Source organism: Thunnus maccoyii, chromosome 10, assembly GCF_910596095.1.
Source record: "Thunnus maccoyii chromosome 10, fThuMac1.1, whole genome shotgun sequence".
NCBI classification, from domain to species: domain Eukaryota; kingdom Metazoa; phylum Chordata; class Actinopteri; order Scombriformes; family Scombridae; genus Thunnus; species Thunnus maccoyii.
This window is the reverse complement of record NC_056542.1, coordinates 7,455,143-7,478,033: the sequence shown is the minus strand read 5'-3', so window position 1 is coordinate 7,478,033 and position 22,891 is coordinate 7,455,143. Positions and strand designations below refer to the sequence as shown.

General features: G+C 39.3%; 1 protein-coding gene across 1 annotated transcript in view; it reads left to right on the top strand.

Moving 5' to 3' along the window:
• The window catches only part of LOC121905129 (inactive phospholipase C-like protein 2), a 47,760-nt gene that overhangs the window by 3,028 nt on the left and 21,841 nt on the right, over positions 1–22,891 (top strand). The window contains exon 2 of the mRNA XM_042423126.1: positions 19,493–21,976. Coding sequence (XP_042279060.1) covers positions 19,493–21,976 — 2,484 coding nt within the window. The remainder of the gene's footprint in view (positions 1–19,492; positions 21,977–22,891) is intronic.

Genomic DNA, 22,891 nt, shown 5'->3' with positions numbered 1-22,891 from the left:
AGAGTAGCTTGACTATACTGAACAAAGGATTCATTATTCTTTACATTAACTGTACTCTATGTCTACAGAACATTACTGTAGCATAGACACAAAATGATCCCTGAAGGAGATGTCAGAAGTGACTGCTTCTTGTTTTTATGTTTACATGTGGCTCTCAGGGGTTAATAAATCAGTGGTCAGAGTCAGGGATTTAATTCCCACTAGGATCAGCTAGTTTAAAAATGCATGTATTAGTGTAAGGAAACTTTTTAGAAGCACTTTTCAGATAACGGTGTCTAGTGTGTTGAATGATTTTTGGTGACTTCATTGTTTATTACAACGTACAACATCAATACCGTTGTTAGGTCTATGATTGGAAACCTCAGTGATACTCCTTTCAGACAGCAGCAACTTGTGTCGTGGGTCATTTCAATACATGTTTGACTCACATTAGAGCCATTTATGAGACAGCAGTCACCCAGCTTCTCACTGTCAGCAGAAACTCCAGTCTGCAGTGTAGTTCCATACACTTTCTTGTAAAGAAACAACATTGTGTGTATCCTTGTGGCCCAAGTATTGAATGCATTTCTTTCCACATAAAACATTTGCAAAGCCAAATATTGTTAGATTCTGCTTTGTTTACATCTATGTTTAATAGCTAGCAGTCTTCTTTTTCTCTGCGTTTGCTGGCGTATTGCTGTGTTTCTTGACGTATTACAGCCACCTGCAGATCATGGGAATAATGTAAAACCATTGACAGGATGGTGTATTGCATCACCTGCATATATGGATGCATGCATGTAATGCATTCTCGTTTGCATACATGAGACAAACAAAAAACAGGTTCCCACTCATAAAAGAACTGCCCTAGTGCTACTGGAGTTCAGAAACTCCGCAGCGTACCTTTTCAAGTTTCAGTTTCACCTCTCCCTCTCTCTTGATCTCTCTCTCGCCCTCTTCTTCTCTCTCTCTCTCTTTGTTTTCTTGGCAAGTTGGTTAAATAACAGTCTATAAGTGCAACAGACCAGTAGTAGTTTGCCTTGTGATACAGCAGAGGCAAGGCCTGTCACGATAATTACGTTATCGACTTATTGAACGATATATGGACATGACCTTGATCATTTTTGCTGACCTCAATATTGCCCATTGTGTTTACATGCGTGTTTGTTCACGTAAAATTATCACCAACATTTTAGCCAACATGATGCCAGAATAAACAGCATAACTGAATGTGTGTAGTCTATCTATTTGAGGCAAATTATCTGTCTACCTGTTTCAGCAGGTTGTTTCCAGAAGGTTTCTGCGTTTTGATAAATCCAGTTTCTGCTAACCACAGCTGAGGCAAAACCCAGAACATAGACGGCACCTTAGGGTACACGAAACAGGCCATTTACTGCTTGTTTTTAATATAATTTAGCAAGCTGTGACAACAAAACATAATTATACTCTGAGGGAACATTACCAAGTTGTTTCATATTGATTTTGAGAGACCATGCATCCCCACCAACCTAGAAAAAGTAAACAGTACTGAGTGAAAGCCGTGTGTCGTTCCTTTTCAACAGTAGTTTGCTTTATGAGTTGAACTAGCATAACAGCACATAAAATGTACAACCTGAATAATACTAATGTGGTGGTTGTAAATTTCTTTTTGTTTTCTTTTTTAAGACAAACAGAAAAGGACTTATGTGTATATGAACTATTTAACTCAAAAAATCCTTTCTTGTGAGCACAACACTCGCCCTGACAAAAAAAAAAAGGCTCCTGACATTTTAAGAAACCCAAAATTCTCCCAAAACTTTTCACTCCCGCTAGTGAACATATGTTGGGGGTGTGTTGGCAATGTATGTAGACTGCATGTATGGTGTAAGTGAATAAGGTGAAGCTAGAGGTCCTGGCACCTCCCCAATAGGTAAGTATGGTATTTGAACCGGTGTTACCATCTTAACTACAACTGTGGCATAAAATGTGCTTAAAATAACTATTGTTTATCGCAATTATTTCTGGGACAATATATCGTCCAATAAAAGTAGTTATCGTGACAGGCCCAGCAGAGGGTGTTCTTAAAATTCACTGGGAGAAACTAAATGCCCTTGTTGGGCATGCTTACCCAGTATGCCCTCTTTGACCCTAACCCTAACCCCTACTCTGCCTCTGACTGGCTTGACCCTGATATTTTTACCTTAACCCTAACCATCTCACTCAAACGTACAGTAATCAATCGGCCCCTTGGGTATCTTTGTTGGACTACAAGCATACTGTGTAAGCATGCCTGACAAGGGCATTTAGTCTCTTCCAAAATTCTCTATCAGCTTGACCTATGGCATGCTCTTTAACCTATGAGTAAACTAAGCTAATACATAAAAATGGAGGACACCAGCTAGCAAAGCCATGCTGATTAGATAATTACAACCCTGAAGCATCTGAGAGGAAGTATGAGGAAGTATTTTGGATTCTACATCGGAGATGGCAGAACCAACAAAGATACAGCTTGCCAACTTTGCAAAAAGCAGCTGCCTTACTCTACAATGACAACGAATCTGAGGATTTACCAGGTAATTTGCCACACAAGTGAGGCAGAGGAGGCATTAAACAAGCAGAGCAGCGTTAACTCTTCACCCTCGTCTGACTGCCTACTTAAGACACAGTGCAATCTCAAGACACATAGTACAGCTTTATAACACCACACAGGAAAATATAAAGACTATACTGAACTGTAAGACACTCAGACACTGACAGATGGACATGGCCAGCCATATATTTGCTTATGAAAGGCACAGCCAATTGTATTGACACATTACGGTATATGGGGTGTGTGCAAATTAATTCAAATGAATTACTTGTTAGTGCAAATTCGTTGGAACTTGACTTTTTGAAAAAGTGACAGCCCTATAGTGCACTACATGTGTGTAAATATATCCCCCATATGGTGCCTTCAAAAATTTCACAATGGAACGAAAAAAGTAGTGACTCTACAGGTGATGGTGATGATCCAATATTAAGATGATTAGTTAGTGTCCAAAATTTTGATTTGCTGCACACTATTGAGCAAACTAGTGTCTATTATATAGAGAGTAGTGAATGAATGAATAAGGTAGTGATTTCAGACACAGCCACTGTGTTGGTCTGAATGGGGTGTTAGATTGCTCAGCTTTCAGCACATTCTCTGGCAGCAGAAAGGGTTCAGCTGCTCACCTTTTCGCCAACGAGCTTTACAGGAACACAAATTCTTGGCACATGGAGGGTGTTGAACTTTGACGTGCCCTCTGTCTGGAGATTGATGGGAGTAATATTGACATATCTTCCTTGTAAAGTTCCGAGTAATCTCTCACTACACAAGGACATGTCTCAGTTCCCAGGCCATTTGAGAGCGATTTATTTCAGTGGGACGTGCACTCCTGTGAGCTATAGGCTCTGTTCAGGGAGGGAACAAGTTGAAACTTACTTGAATAAAGCTGCATGCACACCAAATCCGGCAATGCGGCACCTTCTCACAGGGTTGTGCAGAGGTTTGGGCGTGTTTATTTGTGCTTTAGAACATAATGTTTTATTTCTCTGATTCACTGCTTTGTTCTTGTTACCACCGCTCCCTCTCTTCATTCATTCTCTAGCTTGCTCAACCACTGCTGCTCTCTCTCTCTCTCTTTCTTTCTCTCATCTTTTTTATGAGTTGGGAAGCCAACAACAAAGTAAACAACAAGGGTCTTCTTCCTGTGGGTGTCTTCGGGTCTGATCACTTGCTGATGTGATTGGCCACGGCAGCATGATGTCGGGTTGCGTTTCAGCACAAGTTGAGTCTGATTCAACTTCTTGTCGTACGGCTGCTGTGTTTTTTTTGTTGCATCCCATGCGGTCCCCACTCTCGCAGCCTAAACGCTGTACCTCCATTCAAATGAATGGGAGGACTGCTGTTTTTCCCGCATTGCTGGATTTGGTGTGAATGCGAGAGAGAAATGTCAGAATACATTTCAGACTTCTTTTTACATTTTCTCAAAACTTGTGAGCGAAAAGGTCTCTTTAAATAACTACTTTGAAACTACTTTGAAAACCTTTCATTGCTGTTCCTGGCAGCGTTAATGCCCTGGTCCATTCTAGCAAATGTGTGCAGAGGTTTCCACATGGTGGTCCAGTGCCAGGGTAACCATGCAGACAAGAAATCATTCTGAAATGCTCAATGACCTAATTGCAATAAGTGCCATATCAGACTACACAATGAAAGCCTTCATTACAAGGCATATGAAATAAGTGAAATGCACAACGAGTCAGTTTGAAATAATTTTGAGGCGTTTGCTTAGCAACACAGCACACAGATGGATAAACATCCAATGAGTCACACCAGATATGACGACTTCCGATAAGTCAGAGCCAAAATGAATCTCACGTTAAGTTGGCATTAATAGTACATGGACTCCTACCAAGTTTCAGGTTCATGCAGGAAGTGGAGTTCATAATAAGGTTAGAAAACAAAATCATCCATCATTTATAGCTCAACTTTTTTTTTTTGATTTTCCTATCCAGCTGTAAATCAAATATTAAGAGTGCATACTCTGAATTTACTGAAATGAAAGTGATGTTTGACTTTAATCAGCCTGTTCTGCTTTTTCACAGCAATATTACATAAGCATATTGTTAATAATGTAGAGACAGTGAACACACACACACACATATACATGTTTTAATTGAAGCCAGGTGAAAAATGTAGCATGATAAGAATATGTGGCTTTGGATTGAGAAACTCAAAAAATGATTTCATAAACACTCAAAAACTCAGAATTCCTATCTGAAGGCTATCACACAAATCAAATAAGCAGCAGGCCATGCCCTTGTCTGCATGCCAGTATTTTCTTAAAAGCAGTTGTTTTTGTTTCTGACAGCTATGACTGATCGAATATCGCAGAGAGCAAGACGGCAGTTGTGAAGGGTTGGACCGGTGGTAACAGGCGGTCTGTTTCACACTGTCAGTCAGAGCCCTTGGTTCTTGTTAAACTGCTTCTGTGAAGTGATGGGAGGATGTGGTCGGAACAACACCGACCACATTCTGATAGTAACAGCTGTAATGCTCGGTGCTTAACACCAATCTGGTATCTAGAAAGGTTTCTGTTTTAACGCAAGTATTAGGCGGTGGTGTTGGGTGTGCATGCATGTGTGGAGGTAAAGGGGCACAGGCTACCAGTACAGTTAACCTGCAGTCCTTGGTTTGCAAAATTACCTTTACAAAACCTTTTGCATGTGTGGTTACTGAGTTTACTGTGTTTCCATGTTGTTGGAAGCAGTGTATTTAGCTGTATTTTGGCATAGTGGTGCATACTGAGCATACAGACTCACAGTGAAAAAATTATGCTGCAGGAATGGTTTGAGATGTATTTATGGATGTTTTGATTATTTTGAAACCGTTTTAACTGACATGATTTAAAGTTGACCACAACCAGTGACCACATCCCCCTACAAAAGATGAAATACTAACTTGACAGCCACCTTTCAAAACCTACACTGGGGTTTTATACTAGAAAGATAGATTTTGGGTGGAGTACCAGTTAACGATAACCATCTTTTCACCGGAAATAGATGTAGAGTAATTACCACTATCAAGGAGGTTATGTTTCATTCCCCTTTGTTGGTAGTTAGATAAATATTTTAAAAAAAACTTGAAAATTTGAGAAACATACCAAGGCACAAGTGATCACTGTTTGGTGTGGATCCAAGATTTTTGTGACATTTTCTCATAAATTACTGCATGTTTTTGAATGGGAAAAGTCATGTACTCCATAGCTGTACATCACCAATTTGCTGATATCAAAATGACATTTGTAGTTTGAAATATAACTTTTCATGTACATAAAATATCAAACGAGGTAGTTTAACTGCTGCATTAAAGATAGAGCAGCGTATGTTTGTGTTACATAGTGACTATGTGATGCTAAAGCACTTACCCATAGCTTGAATAATAGGAAAGGTGTTTACCAGACAATTTTAAACTCAGCCTCTGTCTAAAGTGTTTACTCTAGTCCATTTTAAACTCTGTCTTCACCAGTAAATTGTAACCATGCTGTATGTGGGTGGCCCGTGGCAGGAGAAATAATGAGACCATGGCTACCCTTTACTTCCCACCTCACGTCTCACCTCAGATCCTCTTGAGCAAAGAGGATCTTTCCATTGCTTGGTAAATAACACTTTTTTCACAGCTCTGGTAGGAGAAGAAAACAAACTCAGCTTGTGATATCACCCTGTTAAAAGGGAAAACAATATGGTACTAATTATGCTGGACCAGCAGTGCAAATTTCTCCATGGAAATAATCATATTGTATCATATCATTCAGTCGGACTGGAGTGGCTGTTCAGTCTGCATCACTTGCATTAAAAGAATAACATTGAATGCTCCTGTTAAACCTGCAATGAACTCATTTTTTTGGTGGCTGTTCATTTTAAACATGACTGTTAGGGGAGTGAGATTACCCTTTGAATTCACCTCTGACAGGGGTTTTTTAGAGGTGAACTTTTTCACAAGTGATGAGCAGATAAGGCAGGTTAAAAAAAGATCAAACCTACAGAAAATCTCGCATCTTATATTTGTATTTAGTAACTGTAGGTTTTGGTAGTATTTCCTGTTGTTTCTTTTTAACTTGTGCTTTTTCGAGCAAAAGGGTGATTTTACAGTCTTTCATTTCTACGTCAGATGTCAGAAAATTTCCACAGTACATCTTTGCACGCTGCATAGTGCATACCTACATTTATATTTGACATTAATGATTTTAGATAATGTTTAACACAGCTTCAAGACTTGAATCAATGTTAGGTTGTGGATAAATTTTGAATACATGTTATAAATACTGACATATCCATTTTTAGAAGTGCTTTCCTAGAGCCAAAGTATTTTAGTGATAAAACATTACATCAACACTCTACACTGAAAATGATGCTTTCAGCGTATGATCTGTGTCTCAAGTACTTATGCGCAGCAGACTTTTAATGCAAATGTAGTCATCAGTGTTCATGTTATAAATATTCCGTTCTGCAGTCTGATTAATTGTGATAATTAGTGTTGTATATGCTACAGTACATTTGTCCATGCGAGTAGCTTCACTGCAATGAGTAAGTTAACAGTCATTTCATGCCCCTATCTCCATTTTTTACATGACCAAATAGAGAATTAAAGCAAGGAAAATGAATTGGTGAAACAGAATCCCTCTTGAAATGACTGTTGAAAGTGCCTGATGGAAAAAAAAAAAAAAAAAAAAGTCTACCACACATCGTCTTTTACTGAAATGCGTTGCATAAAGTTTTCCATTAAGAATGTGGTGATGAAAATATTGTTGTGACCGGTATTGTCAAAGAAATGAATCATAATGTCACTCAAGAAACTGCCACTTGAGTGTAATGACTGACTTCGCTACCGTCATTTACCCTAAATATGCCAAGCACAGATTGTTGTTTAACCTAAGTTGTGCTTTTAACTCTGAAAGTGACTTTCAGAATATGTGCTTGAGCAGTGTACCTTGCTACGCTTGGGTGTAATCCGGTTGCCTAAAACAACGCAACAGGCGGTTTATGGGGTAATTTATTAAAGATATTTTCACAACCATCCTTTACGCAAGCTCCCCGCCACTGTCTCCTATTCGCTCATTGGTGGCTGTGTTTGTTCAAGGCGACTCACAGCAGCGACACTCAGTCGCTTACCTGAATCATTGCCTATTCACCAGCTCAGGTGTCACTGATTTACTAAAGAACAGCTCGCCTCACCCAGTTAGTTTGAGGATAGTTCAAATGACCTGGCAGTGATTACAGTTCCACCACATTAATGGGAGAGGTGGTTCTTAACTTAAATATTGCTCGCTTGAGTTGTTTTAATATTATGCTGTAATAAGTAATGAAGCACAGAAAGGAGAATGGATATTAAAACAGTTAACTCATTCAGTCTCTACACCACTATCATATATTGGAATCCATGGACTCGAGTGACTCTGATGTCAATAAAAGATATTTCATAAGCTCCTCTGTTGACAGTATGCTTAGAGTTAACACACCTTTATTACAATTTCTGCTCTCACAGGGAATTTACTTAAATACTTTCTAGGAATGGATCATGGAAGCCCAATATTTGCTTGTCAAACTCAGTGTTGATTTTAAATGTTTTATAATTTAGCTGTTCTAAAGTGCTGATTCATAATTAACATAATCTAGACAAGTGTGTTGACATGGTCTACTTTGTTAATTGCTGTAGACCAGCTTTTCATTTTCCATTGTCTTATTAGTGCTTAAACTCGGATAGCTTCTTTGTCAAACCAACTTAAGATCTAGTTGCCTTTCCTGCACGCACTTAATATTTGAATGTTTGATAAGACTATGCATGTAATGCTCTCTAATGGAAGAATGTTAGTGTGTACATTATAGCGAACGCTATCTACATTGAATCTTCTTTCATTGTTATTCGATCACATTTAGAAACTTATTATCTTAGTAACTTTACAAACTGGAAAGCTTTGTTTGATAAAATCACAAACTGAAGTCCTGCCAAGGTCTAGGTCTGTTTGCAGGATACATGTTACCATGTATCTGCTATTTTGTAGGCATTTTCATCCATAATGTTGAACAAAGTTGATGATCAAGATGATATATACTTAGTCATGTAACTGTTATATTAATATACATAGCAGTAACATATTATTGACAATAATATATCACTTTATTAAGATCAATATTAATATGTGAGATTAATATACTCATATTAATTGTGCTTGAATCCAAGAGTTAACATTGTGATTAGGTGGAAATGAAGTAGACCAGGTATTTGTTATTCACAGTTCCTCAACGCTGTTCAACTTTAAGAGGGTTCTTAGATGAATCAGCTAAGCTGTTTTTGCAATAATAACAATATTGCCAGTGGAAATCTAATGAAATTGGCCACTAATAGACTGCGTTATTTTTACTCTCTGTGCAGTGCAATGTTTGAAGCCTGCCAGTGGGCTGAAACTGTCTCATTGTGGATGTCTTATCAGATGCTGAGCTGTGCTGATGCCTTTCTTTTTTAGTCTGAACTGTGACATGACAGTTTTGCTTGATCTTTTCAGCAATCTCAGCGTTGACCTGACTTGAATAATGTTTAAATGCTTCAAAGTCTGATTCGATTGAACAATTAAGTGGTGTACGCCGTGCTTTACAGCTGTGGCTTTGCACGACTCATCAATAAATGAGTGAACAGCACCCCTATTTATGTTTGTAGATGCTCAGTTTGATCAAGTTTTTGTAGAGATGCACCGATCTTCTGATTTCCGTATTTGTGGCTGTGGCTTTCACACTGTGCGCACTATGTGCATCTGATATGTGTGTGGCTGTCTGTACTCGATGTGCATCTTGTGTTTGTGTGGCTACTGTCTGTGCGCTGTTTGTGTGAATTGCATGTTGTGTGTGTGTGTGGCTGCCTGTGTGCGATGTGAATGTTGTGTGTGTGTGTGTGTGTGTGTGGCTATACTGTCTGAGCTGTGTGTGCAACATTCATGTTGTGTGTTTGTGTCTGTGGCTGTCATGCTGTGTGTGTGACATACATGTTGTATGTGTGTGGCTGTCTGTGCTCGATGTGCATGTCCCCATCACACACATTGAAAGCGTGTTTGGAAGGGATCACAGCCAGCATGAAGAAGAGGAATGATTAAGCAAGAAAAACATGTGTCAATGTTCATATGCATGACTGACAAGTCTGTTTTAAGACAGACTTGAAAAACTGTTAACCTATCCTTTAAGGTAAAGGTGAGGAGTTTTAGTATTTCACCCTGATCACTTGTCAAATTCTTATGAAAAAATCTCTTATTTTTTGGTATGGTGTGTTTGTGTGTGTGTGTGTGTGTGGCTACTGTCTGTGTGCTGTGTGCGTGACTTGTATGTGTCTGTGCGGCCACGTGAACCATGGTGCGGCTATGTGCAGAAAATTTGACCGCCAAAAAATAGGACATATGAGACTGATTGGGGCCGATCAGCTGAAAACCGGCCGATTTCAATCGGTGGTTAAAGTGTAAAAATTGCTTTACACTCTGACCTATCATTTTCAGGTGTAGCAATTGATATCTCAGGCCTTTCTTTGCTCAACAAGAAGCTCACACCATGTCTTAACTGAATGCGACACGAGTGAGCGTCAGCGACAAAATCAATTTGATTGCTTTATTTTCTATTAGAGCGTCCTAACTGGCTGCTAGCGCTGCGCAGCACAGTGCAGCTGAACTTTTGTCAGACGCCCTGTTTCTATTTACCACCTGTTTCTACCAAGTACTGATCCGATACCAGTGTTTAATTAATAAGTTGTATGCTTCACTGTGTGGAAGAGGCTGGGATTATTCTTTCATGTGTAAGGCAAAATCAGGCTTGACTTAAACACTGCTTCGTAAAAACAAAATGTAGCAAATACATAGATATAAATTTACTGAATTGTCATTTATTAAAGTAATGGTATGGTTAGGATTCCTGATCCAGCTATTTGAGTCATTATTAGACCGATACCAGATATCAGTATCGGTGCATCTCTATTTGGTACTAGGTACTTCTCCGTATTTTGTTTTCCATAACAGATAGTACCCCTTAATGTAGGGCGGGGTTTGCAGTGATGACCATCGCTGATTGGTCTAACACACATAGCACAGCTGATTGAACTTGTTAAAAGCTTTGTCGGTTTCCTGACTCGTTTTAAAAAAGATGAGAGAAAAAGAAAGAGAAAGCGAGTGAGCACGAGAGAGAGGGTGGCGGTGGTTGACCAAAGAGAGGGAGCGGCGGTTGAGAGAAAAGCCTGTGAATGAGAGAAATTTTGTAATTGTTTACTGACGGTTACGTTCTAAAGCACAAATAAATAATGTTAACCATCAAACACTCAACAGATGATTTACTGTGGAGACAGATGCTCTTAGTTTCATTTCCGTCCTCTGCATTTCCCCTTTTCATTCATTCATTAGATACAAATAACAACAGGACAAATCTGGGGGTTTTTCCCCCTCATTTGTGAATGCTGTGTTTCAAGCATGGCTGTAACTTTTTAGCTGAAGAGAGACCGAGCGGCGGTGGTCGGGCAAGGAGAAAGGAGATGCAGTAGAGAGAAATGACTGACCAATCAGGTGGTCTTCAGTGTTTTCACATTACCTTTTAGTATCAGCTCAGCTTGTTTGGAACTTGGATGGAGATGATACCAAAAAAAAAATAGGTACCAGATACCAGTTACCAGGTACTATCTGCAGCTTTTGCCTAATGGAAAACCAAAAAAGGTGAGTAGAGTCAAGTGGAGTGAAGCAGGTACCATGTAGTGGAAAAGGGGCTTAAGAGTAACCTGACATTTTTTGCAATTTAATATCAAAGGAGACCAGCTTAACTTTATCTAGTCTCATTCCATCAGAAGTAGGCCCATCACACTGATTGGGAAATGATGTGTTCACTAAGAAATTTGATTTTAAAGTGCTCTACTTGCCGGTTGACTTTTTTTTTTTTTTCAAGGTCCCATTAAATATTTCATCCACGCTAGTCATAAAATTGTTAGGAAACCAGTTTTAGAGGATTACGTTGTCATGGTCAAAGCAGGCTTGCAGGACAGACTAAACAAGTGGAACAAAGTGGAAGTGGAGGGAGTCATTCAGCTGATATCTACACACCACTAAGATTTTCACAGGCTCATATTTTATCAGCAGCTGACCATTTCAATAGCGAGTAATCTTTTCCAGTAGCTATGGACTAATTACTGTATGGGTGTTTGTTTTCCTCTTTCATAACCCGTCCCTAAAAGAACCATAAAAATTGTTGTGAAACTCGTGTGTATCTGGCTGCATGTTATGTAATTCCATCAGTTGACCGGCCTGCCTTCATAATGACATGAAAATGTTGGCTTTGGTGACAGAGAAGGTATTCAGTATGCCCTTTAGGCATAGACCAGTCTGCAATTTAATAAAGCTTCAACATTGTGTAAAGGTATTAATATGACTAAATTAACAAATACATTTATTGTGGTTAATGACTCAGTCAGTATTTGAAAACGAGAGACTCTCTCTAGAAAACCCAGAGCCAAAATGATGTAAAACCTTGAGGTGCCACATAGAGAAGAGTTTGAGAAAAATTGTGTTTTTTATGTTTTACATTCAATTCTTATAGTAATACCTTAGGCTTCCTCTTTATTAGATTACTGGATCTGGAATCGAGAGTATTAGCTGATGACTCAATCTGTTAAGAAAAAAGAAAAAAGAGAGAGAATCAACATCCCCAGTTTACTGCTTTTGGGAAAGAGTTATTCATACTGATAAATGTGACTTTTCTGGACTTTATGAGCAACACATTTCTAAACTGAGTTGTACTCTTCTGTAACCGCTGATTCTTATTGTGTTGCATGTGTTTGTCACCGTGTATCCGCACAACAGTGTTACGTAATAGAGTATTTGTCCCTAAGAGGTCAGACAATCCGATGACTGAAGGCTGCTGTTCTTTTTAGTTCAGCTGTGTACGACCAAGAGGGCCAAGATCTTACAGCTGATTAGTCCGTTACATTACATCACCCAAACACCCTCACAGATTAATGTAATATACAATTTAATATACAAGGTGATCACAGAGAAAAAACTTAATTTTGGAAATTGAAACCATGATGTAATACCATGTAACAACAATCAAGTATGCTGCTGTTTCATTCATTCTCAAGTCATTTTTTAAAGGATTACTGTGTAAGGACCTTCTCAGGCTAATTGATTTCTTTTGTTTAAGTCCTTTTGTTATTTACTGTTGGGTTGGACTGTTTGTCCTATAAAAGGCACGTACAAGCTGTGGGATACGTATGAGCTTCTTAGGTAACCATTGTTGCTTCAGCTTTATTGGTAGTGGAGTCTGGGTTGTAATCCAGACTTAGAAAATGATTCTTACTCTTGATCTCAGGACTTAGTGGTTTACATTATGCCACATTACATAATATATACTGTGTATATATATATGAGAAATTGTTTCACTTACAAAAAGAAAGTGTGCAGTATGTCAGAATGAATCATTAGTCATTAGCGACTGTGCAGTTGAAACAATGGGAGATTTATTTTAAACAAAAGGGCTCCCAGGCTGGTTATGTTCAGATGAAATTCTGCTCACTGAATTGATTTATGTTATTGTGAATTGATGCCAATCCTGGTCTAAAGCTGAAGGGGGGATTTATGCTGCAATATGAATCAGGTGCTGCTTGTTGTTAGGGGGGGGGGGGGCAGAGTGGAGCAGAGAGTAATGGGTCCCCTGTGATGTCCTCAGTTGTACAGACAGTTCATAACCGCTCACTGGGCCAGAAAAAAATGTGAGATTCAGTCCATAAGGGGATTGATATTCCTATGGGATCTGTGAGCAGTTGGATATCCTCTGTCTTATTCACCGTCTCTCCGTCTTCTCGTCGTCTCTTCCTGTGGTCGCCTCTCTCTCTCTCTCTCTCTCTCACTCACTCAAAACACACACTCTCATCCCTGAGACCCGGTTCGTAATTGGAACCGGTTCTATCATTTTAAAAAGCCGGGGTTATTTTAAGGTCAGTTCTTTTATTAGTACTTTTTTCACATTTTGGTGTAATTTATTATCACGCTGCAGCCTCTCCTCTGCTCTCTGTGTCGGGGCTCAGCTCCCCCACACACATACACACACCGAGCGAACGCTAGAGCAGAGAGGCCGCGGCGGAGACGGCGAACCAGGTGAAGTGAAAGATAACGTTTCATGCCGGCCTCACATCAAACGACTTTTCAAGCAATTTCAACTGTCGCAGACAAATTTCCAATAACAGAATAACGTCGAGTAGAGTTGTGGCACCTTTTTCTCGTTTTGATGTTTTCATAAAATCAGTTTCAATCGATTAGTCCTAGCTCATGCAAATAGTGAAGTTCAATGACGCGAACATCATCGACAACCAGTAGGTGCGCTCTCTCCAGCACCAAACAGGAAGCCGCAAACTGGGTAGATAGTAAACACGACGGGGACTCCAGGGAGGCCCGAAAACGTACTCTCTAACTTACTTTCTCTCAACAAGGGTCATGTCCACATTCTGCGGTGTCTTCTCTTTTTATTTTTGGCTGGTTTTTCAGAACAAACCACTGCACACACACACACACACAAGGGCAGCTGTGGTCAAAAGCTGCTTCTGTTTCTGCTCCATTGTTCAACAGTTTTTTTTTCTTCTTCTTCTTGTACATTTCCATCAGGAGCAGGATGGGAAAATAATCTCAAAAGGAATCTAATTGTAGTCTTGTAAATAGTGACTCTGCAAGATCAGTCTTTGCAAAATCTTATAGTCTGTGACTTATGACACATTGTCTTTAGATGTGAGAGAAGGGGGGTGTCAGTCTTTTATAAGTCTTTTCAAAGTCTTCTAGTGTATGGAAGGCATTACTCCAGCTGATGACAACTACACTTATTATTATTATTATTAAGTGCAATAAACTGTCATGAGTAAAAAGCCAATACTTTATCAATAAACCTGTTCAACAAGCATAAACATGTAGAAAGCGATCTGTTCATCTGTTCATGTAGTTTCCCATCCACAAATACATTTTACACAAGCAAAGCGAGCTAGTTCGGCCAACAGTGAATTGTTATGAACAAGTTAAAACAAAAGCTGTCTGTATTTAGTCTAGTTGTTTAGCTTAGTTTGCCACGTATCTAAAAAATTTGGCAAATTCTTAAAACTTAGCTACAAGCTGAGACAAACCAGGCCCCATTCCTCTCTGTACCAGCTGTACCTTCTTTCAAAACTTTAAGTTTATATAGTGACTTTGCTCTTGTAAACATTACTGTTACTGCTCTAGGAAATATAAATCAATTCTGATCCTGTTTTGGATTTACTCTTTTTTAAAATAATATATTCTTTGGTAATGAAAAAGAACAGATAAGAGTATCATAAGGAACCGAACCGATAGGGAGTATTGATAAGAGTAGTAGTATCGATAAAATCCTAATGATACCCAACCCTAACTCTCACACACTGTATGTATATTGAAATGTTATGTAAAGGCCTAAAAGTAATTTCCCCTGACAGGGTGATTATCCTTGTTATTATGAAATACCACGAAAACATCTTATATCCTTTTTATGTTTTACTGACTTGCTTTCCAAATGTACCAGGGGTTTTCCTCTCTGAACGTAGCTAAAAGCAGATATACAAAATTTCTGTCAACAATGAAAAAAAAGACTCTAACCTTGAATCCTCTGATGGTGTATAAAAAAAAAGCACTTTCACAACAGTTTCAAAGCGATTGTGCGGCAGCGTGTTTTGGAAGTTTATCCCCTGAAATGCTTTTTTTTTTCTCTTTAGTGCCAGTACTTAACACAGTAACACAAAACAATAGTTACACGTCAGTAGGGATTTGATAGGGTTGTTTATCAATACCAGTGACTCAGCACGTACTTACTGGTGCTGTAATTTCTGGCTTATGAAATGTACTTTCCAGTTGATACTTTATAGCAACCACACTGCCCTGTGGAATTTTAATACACTCCCAATCAAACAATGCTGCTAACTTGTTGATCCTTGAGGGTCCGTAAGTCTTAAAAAAGCCTATTAAAACCTTATAAACCTATTTTTGCTAAACTATAGCGAGGCATGCTTTGTAATTGAAGGCTGTGTGCGCTGACATTAATTGGACATTTTTGGTATTCATATTTTGAAGCTTGTTTTATACGATGTGTTGCGCTCTGGCTTGGCCAACAAAAAAAAAACATGATAATGGTTCACTTTGAAGATACAATTTATTGTTGAACTTCAAGAAACAGAGATTAACTGTCATAAGTGTCTAGAAGAATATGCAGACTATAAAAAATATCTGATATATAACTATAAATAGATAATCTGATTATGTGAGCTTGTCTTTTCAAGTACCAATTAAGGACAAATAAAACCATATGTATAGTAAAAGAAAACACCCTGGCTGCCCATCTGACTACTACCAGAGGCAGAAGAGGGACTGTTGCATAAGAAGTACTCTCCTCAGGAAATAATGAGAAATAGTAAGACAGAGAAGGGTGTGTGCAGTATTGTTTTCTAGTTTTGGTAAAGGAAGTAAGGGGAAATCCTGAGGAGAACGCGTGGCATGGCAGTCCTGGCGATACAGCAGGAACCAGACGCATACCACTAAGCAAACTGGGACCCAACTCAAGGTTAACACGAAGACAACACGTCCACATTCTTGCCCAGATCATAAGGATTATCTGCAGTCATGCATTTAGGTTTTAAGCTCCCCTTTTTATATAATGAACTCTCTTTAAGCAGCAGACTGTGTAACAGAATGTGATTTATTATTTTACTTGACATGGTCCATTCATAGTTCAGAGAGGTGTAAGATTTTACCAATCATGGTAAATGTGTTAGTCTGTGTTTTGTAATATTCTAACACACAGATGGGATTTATAATGATTATTTTGAAAAAATCATCACATCATTTTTATGACCTAATTACTTTAATTTCAGACTTGCCTTCTTATGGGCTTCCCTGGATCTGTTTCACAAGATGTTTATTATTATTATTTCAATTGATTGTATCTGAGATGTTTTTCATGTTGGGGAGGACTTTGTTTAAACATCCTTTCTCTCCGTCTCCTCTACATAACCATTTAGTTTTATTATTGTATGTCATCTACAATGATGTGTTAATTGTGCAAACAAATAAACAATCTGACTAAGATTGTGCTCTTAGCAGATGATCAGTCCCCATTTATTTAGCTGCATCTTCTCCAATTGCAAACAAGTATATACGTGATTAGGGCTGAATGATTTCTAAAATATCTAATTGTGATTATTTTGACTGATATAGCAATAAAGAGTTGAGACATTAGAGAGAATGATAATTTTTTACATCATTATACTCATTTTCATTTAAAAACATATTAAAATGATTATGGCGTGATTTTTGCGGGGATCCGTACCAAACAATTTGTTTTCTTAAGTCTGTAGATTATGATCTGTAGACCAGGACGACAATATTGTGCCTCCTGCAATTTGAAAATTGCAGCAGGCCATATTGTGATATAGATAAAATTTCAATTAATTGTGCAGCTCTTTACGTGACGTAGCACAACACAGCTGCGTTTCTCTCACAGCAACTGCTGAGCCATAGTAGTGTGGTGAGAGGATGGGAGAGACGATAAGCAGGCAGACAGGAGACAAAATTGGGTGATTCCAATGAAACGGCTTCAAAAATTACAAAAAAGTAATAGGTACACTGTTATCTATCTTAGTTGGTGTAGTCAGATTTATTGTTATAAATTTTGACAGCAGAGAAGCCCGATTTTCATCGCTAAATTGGTAAAGTAAAGGGAGGAACATGCACATGTTACATAGGGGTGGGTTATAGTATATGAGAATCACGATTCTTTTCCTCTACGGATCTGAATCTATTCACAAATGCCACATATGGATTTTTGTCAACACATGTAAGTCGTACATGTAACCGATCTTCATGTCTCTTGACACAATGTTTGTACTGGTTCTCTTTCAGTTAGTGAGGCATGATAATTTGAGTTTGATTACATAAGAAGCTGTGAAGGTTTTGAACATTTCATTAAATCCCGGAAGGAAAATTAACATCGAGAGTTTCTACTGGAGTGCAGCGTAAGGAATTCTTAACTTGGCAACATCGTATAGTTGACAAAATGATGCATTCCTTTTATATAAGTGGTACTATTAACCTGCCACATGATGATTAACAAGGGTTTGGGTTTGGCTGGTGCTAAACCTGTCAAATGAGTTTGAATAATCCAAAATATAAAATTGTCTCCTTATGCTGAAAGAACCTGCTGCAGTGGAAAGAGCAGGGTTCGTTGAAAATGTCAAAAATATGGCTGCTGTAGATGACTAGATTTGTGTGGGTGATATTCTCCTGAGGGAGATTCCCTGTTTTATCTCCGTAATATACAGTGACAGGTACCTTGAGTCAGCCAGCAAAGTTGCTGCTCTGATTCTGCTCAGCAAATGTTCAGAGAGAACAAAAGGGGACCGGTGAGCAAGGACCAAGTATGCTAATAGTTCAGAGCAGGCAGCCTTGTTGTGCACTCCTTGTCGTGTGTTGCTATTCACGGTAGCGATTTACATTTGTCAGACTAATATTGAATACTGAAGTGAAATAGAAAGCAGAAAGGGGAATTCCTGTATTCAGGCTTTATTCCATTTGTGCAGAAAATTGGTTTAAAAAAAGCTTATGTGGTGACAGGGCTGAAGGTTAGTTGAGCTTAGCCCTAAATCTGATTAAGTTGTGATTAAAACAAACCGCAATGAACACATGAAACAGCATGTTGTTCTGTTATTGATTAAAACAAGCGAGTGTTGTTGTTTACCCTATTCAGAGGCAATGTAGGGCTGTGCGATATGACTATATATCGTGTGATGATAGAAAAATGTATATTGTTTCATATTTTGCTCTATTGTTGATTTCATTGTGTGACAAATCACACTCTTCATGGCAATATTGTTCATCATTTGGAGTCTGTCCATCTTTTTTGCGGATTACATCAATAAATTACTCTTCTTGGCTTTGTAATTGTGAAGCTTTAATTGCACTTACAGTAACTTAACAAGTGTAGCGTAGTTGTCATCAACTCTCCACCGCTGTCTGTCTCTCCTCTGCTACGCTGAGCTCCGTGTGTGGAAGGGCTCAGAGGTGAAACGAAGAGCAGAGAAGACGAGAAACTAACGCCACCATAAGTGACATCAAAACACAGTAGAGACTGTGTTTATTTGTTATTTACAGTTGTGCACTTGTTTCATTTTAGCTCAGTATGGGAGTTTCTACTGTGTTTTGCAGTCATTTATGTTCGCACTACCCTCCTCTGCTCTCTGTGGTTCAGTGAGGGTGGGGCTGACACACAGCAGAGCAGAGGAGAGATGGTGACCCAGGTGAAGTACTCAAGTTGACAACAACTACACTTGTTACATTAATGTAAGTGCAATAAAAGCTTCGTGAAAAAAAAGCCAATAAGAGTAATTTAATCTCCGCAAAAGATGGGCATGGACCAGAAACTATTTATTCATTGAATTTACAGAAAGCGTGTTGTATTGTGATATGTATTGTTATCGACATATGAAATGACCTTTATCAGGATATGAGATTTTGGTCATATCACACAGCTCTAGTCACTTGTATTCGTATGAATGTGAAGTAACCCGGGGTTATTATGCTTTTCCTTAGCCAAAGTGTTAAGTTTTTACTTCACAACAACTATTTTTTAAGCCAAATTGGTCTTATGTTTCTTCTTTTACAGCTGTAAGAACTTGAATGCGCATCAGACATTTATTCTTTTCAGACTTGATTGATTCATGTAGCCAATGATGAGAAGCAAATCACTGTTGGACAAAAACAGGTAGCAAAAAAGATATGCATTTAATTCCTTTGAGTTAAAACACAAAAATTTCAATGTTTTCACTCAGTGTTCATGATTACATTTTTTATTGCTCGAAGTGTGAGTCTTAATAATTATATGACCTTATAAATCAGTATCTATGTAAAGATTTTTATTTATGTTCATATATTCATGTTTATATTCATTTCTGTCTTTGTAGGATGGCTCCAGACAACGTAAAGAACGAAAGAAGACTGTTTCATTCAGCAGCATGCCCACTGAGAAGAAAATCAGCAGTGCAAGCGACTGCATCAGTGCAATGGTGGATGGCTCTGAGTTGAAGAAAGTGCGATCCAACTCGCGCATTTACCACCGCTACTTTCTGCTTGATGCTGACATGCAGTCTTTGAGATGGGAGCCCTCAAAGAAGGAATCAGAGAAGGCCAAAATTGATGTAAAATCCATCAAGGAGGTTCGGACAGGGAAAAATACAGACACTTTTAGAACTAATGGCACCTATGATCAGATATCAGAAGACTGTGCATTCTCAATCATTTTTGGGGAGAACTATGAGTCCCTGGACTTGGTGGCAAACACTGCAGATGTAGCCAACATATGGATCACAGGACTGAGGTACCTGATCTCCTATGGGAAACATACCTTAAATATGATAGAGAGCAGTCAGAACAACATGCGCTCATCTTGGCTGGGGGAACTTTTTGATGAAGCAGACAGTAGCAACAGCAAACAAATAACAATATGTGCTGCTGTGCAGCTAATCAAAAACTTGAACCCAGGACTTAAAAATGTGAAAATAGAACTGAAGTTCAAGGAGATTCACAAAGCTAAAGACAAAGTAGGTTCTGATGTGACAAAAGAGGAGTTCATTGAGGTCTTTCATGATCTTTGCACCAGACCAGAAATATATTTTCTTTTTGTTCAGTTCTCTAGCAACAAAGAATTTCTGGATACCAAGGACTTAATGATATTTCTGGAGGCAGAGCAGGGTATGGCACAAGTCAGTGAAGACACCAGCTTAGAGGTCATTCAGAAGTATGAACCATCTAAAGAGGGCCGGCTCAAAGGTTGGCTCTCTCTTGATGGGTTTACCAACTATCTTATGTCTCCAGAGTGCCATATATTTGACCCTGAACACAAAACAATATGTCAAGACATGAACCAGCCCTTGTCCCACTATTACATCAATGCATCCCACAACACATACCTGATAGAAGATCAGTTCAGAGGTCCCTCTGATGTGACAGGGTATATCCGTGCCCTCAAGATGGGCTGTCGCAGTGTAGAGCTTGATGTGTGGGATGGGCCTGATAACGAACCTGTTATTTACACCGGTCACACAATGACCTCACAGATTGTTTTTCGCAGCGTCATTGACGTCATCAACAAATACGCTTTTGTTGCATCTGAGTTTCCACTGATATTGTGTTTAGAAAACCATTGCTCTTTAAAGCAGCAGAGAGTCATGTTTCAACACCTAAAGAAGATCCTTGGTGATAAGATCAACCTAGATGCTCCTAAACCTGAAGACTGTTACCTCCCATCTCCCTCCGAACTGAAGGGAAAGATCCTGCTGAAGGGTAAGAAACTGAGCACAAACTGCACTGCTTCAGAAGGTGAAGTGACAGATGAGGATGAAGGAGCAGAGATGTCTCAAAGGATGAGCATTGAGTCTGCTGAACAACAGACTATCGCACCTAAGAAATTCCAGCTGTCAAAGGACCTCTCTGATCTGGTGACCTTGTGTAAGTCTGTGGAGTTCAAAGACTTCCCAACATCTTTCCAGAGCCAGAAGCACTGGGAGCTCTGCTCTTTCAATGAGGTCTTTGCCAGTCGCTGTGCCAGTGACTTCCCAGGGGACTTTGTTAACTATAACAAGAAGTTCCTAGCACGAGTTTACCCTAGCCCCATGCGCATTGACTCCAGCAACATGAATCCACAAGATTTCTGGAAGTGCGGTTGCCAGATTGTGGCAATGAACTACCAGACCCCTGGCCTGATGATGGATTTAAACATTGGCTGGTTCCGTCAGAATGGGAACTGTGGTTATGTGCTACGTCCAGCAATCATGAGGGAGCACGTTTCATATTTTAGTGCCAACACTAAAGATTCAGTGCCTGGTGTTTCTCCACAGCTCTTACACATCAAGATCATCAGTGGACAAAACTTCCCAAAACCCAAAGGCTCAGGTGCCAAAGGAGACGTAGTGGACCCCTACGTATATGTGGAAATACATGGCATTCCTGCTGACTGTGCCGAACAAAGGACTAAAACGGTCAACCAGAATGGGGACAACCCTCTGTTTGATGAGAGCTTTGAGTTTCAGATAAATCTCCCAGAGCTTGCAATGGTACGCTTTGTGGTTCTGGATGATGACTACATTGGTGACGAATTTATCGGCCAATACACAATCCCCTTCGAGTGTCTCCAGCCAGGTTTCCGCCACATACCACTACAATCTCTGACAGGAGAGGTTCTGCCACATACCTTGCTGTTTGTTCATGTGGCCATAACCAATCGGAGAGGAGGTGGCAAACCACACAAAAGGGGACTGTCTGTACGAAAGGGAAAGAGGAGTCGAGAGTATGCCAGCATGAGAGTGCTATTGATCAAGGCTGTGGATGATGTCTTCAAAACAGCCTTGCTGCCACTGAGGGAGGCAACAGACTTCAGAGAAAACATGCAGGTAAGACATTTCAAATTAACCTCCATTAAATGCTCATTTGATGTGCTAGTGTCCTCGGCCTCCATTTGTGTGCACTACTGAGTCAACAATATTATCATGAATGTGGTAACTGCATGAATCTTTTTGCATCTTCCATTATGGGAATGTTTTCCTCGGAAAGGGTAGACTGAGAAAACTGTGCTCCCAAATCCAGTGTAGATTATAACCATACTACAAAGAAGCTTGAGCATCTAAAAAAAGCTCCCACACACAAGAGAAAAACAAAACTACCAGGCTTGACTGAATCAGATTTGATCTAATCCAATAGTCAAGACCTACAAAGGGAGCCAAGTTCCCTATTTGAACAGTAAAGCCATTAGGGGTAGGAATCTTTGGGAATCTCACAATTAGATTCGATTCCGGTCCTTTGGTGTTCAATTCAGTAATTGATTCTCAATTCAAAACCAATTTTCAATTGAATGAATAAAAAAGGGGGCACTATTTTTAGTCTTGCTCCAGTATACTGTGAGCCAAACCATTCACTGGTGTCCTTAGTCCACTGAAATACAACATGGATCATAACTGGCAGCCTTTTTATTTTAAAAAGTAAACTGCATCAATTAATGAATGAATTAATTTGAAAGCATCTTGCGGTCTCCTGCCTGTATGAGAATAACAAAATGAGGTGGAGTGCTCCACTGTGTTGTCATGAACGTTATACCTCCAGCAGTCTAGAGCAGCCTGTCTGCTACACTGTTAGCTCCAGGGAAAGCCATAATTGTCTAAGACGCTGAGCGGTCGCAGGGTTTTTGAGGTGAAACAGACTGAGCACTGAGTTATTTTCTTTGCCCCAGAGTTGGTTTAAGTTGTTTGATGCTGCAGTGTGTGTTGGTCAGCCGGTCTCGTTATTTTACTGCTTGAGTTCACTGCTCCGCT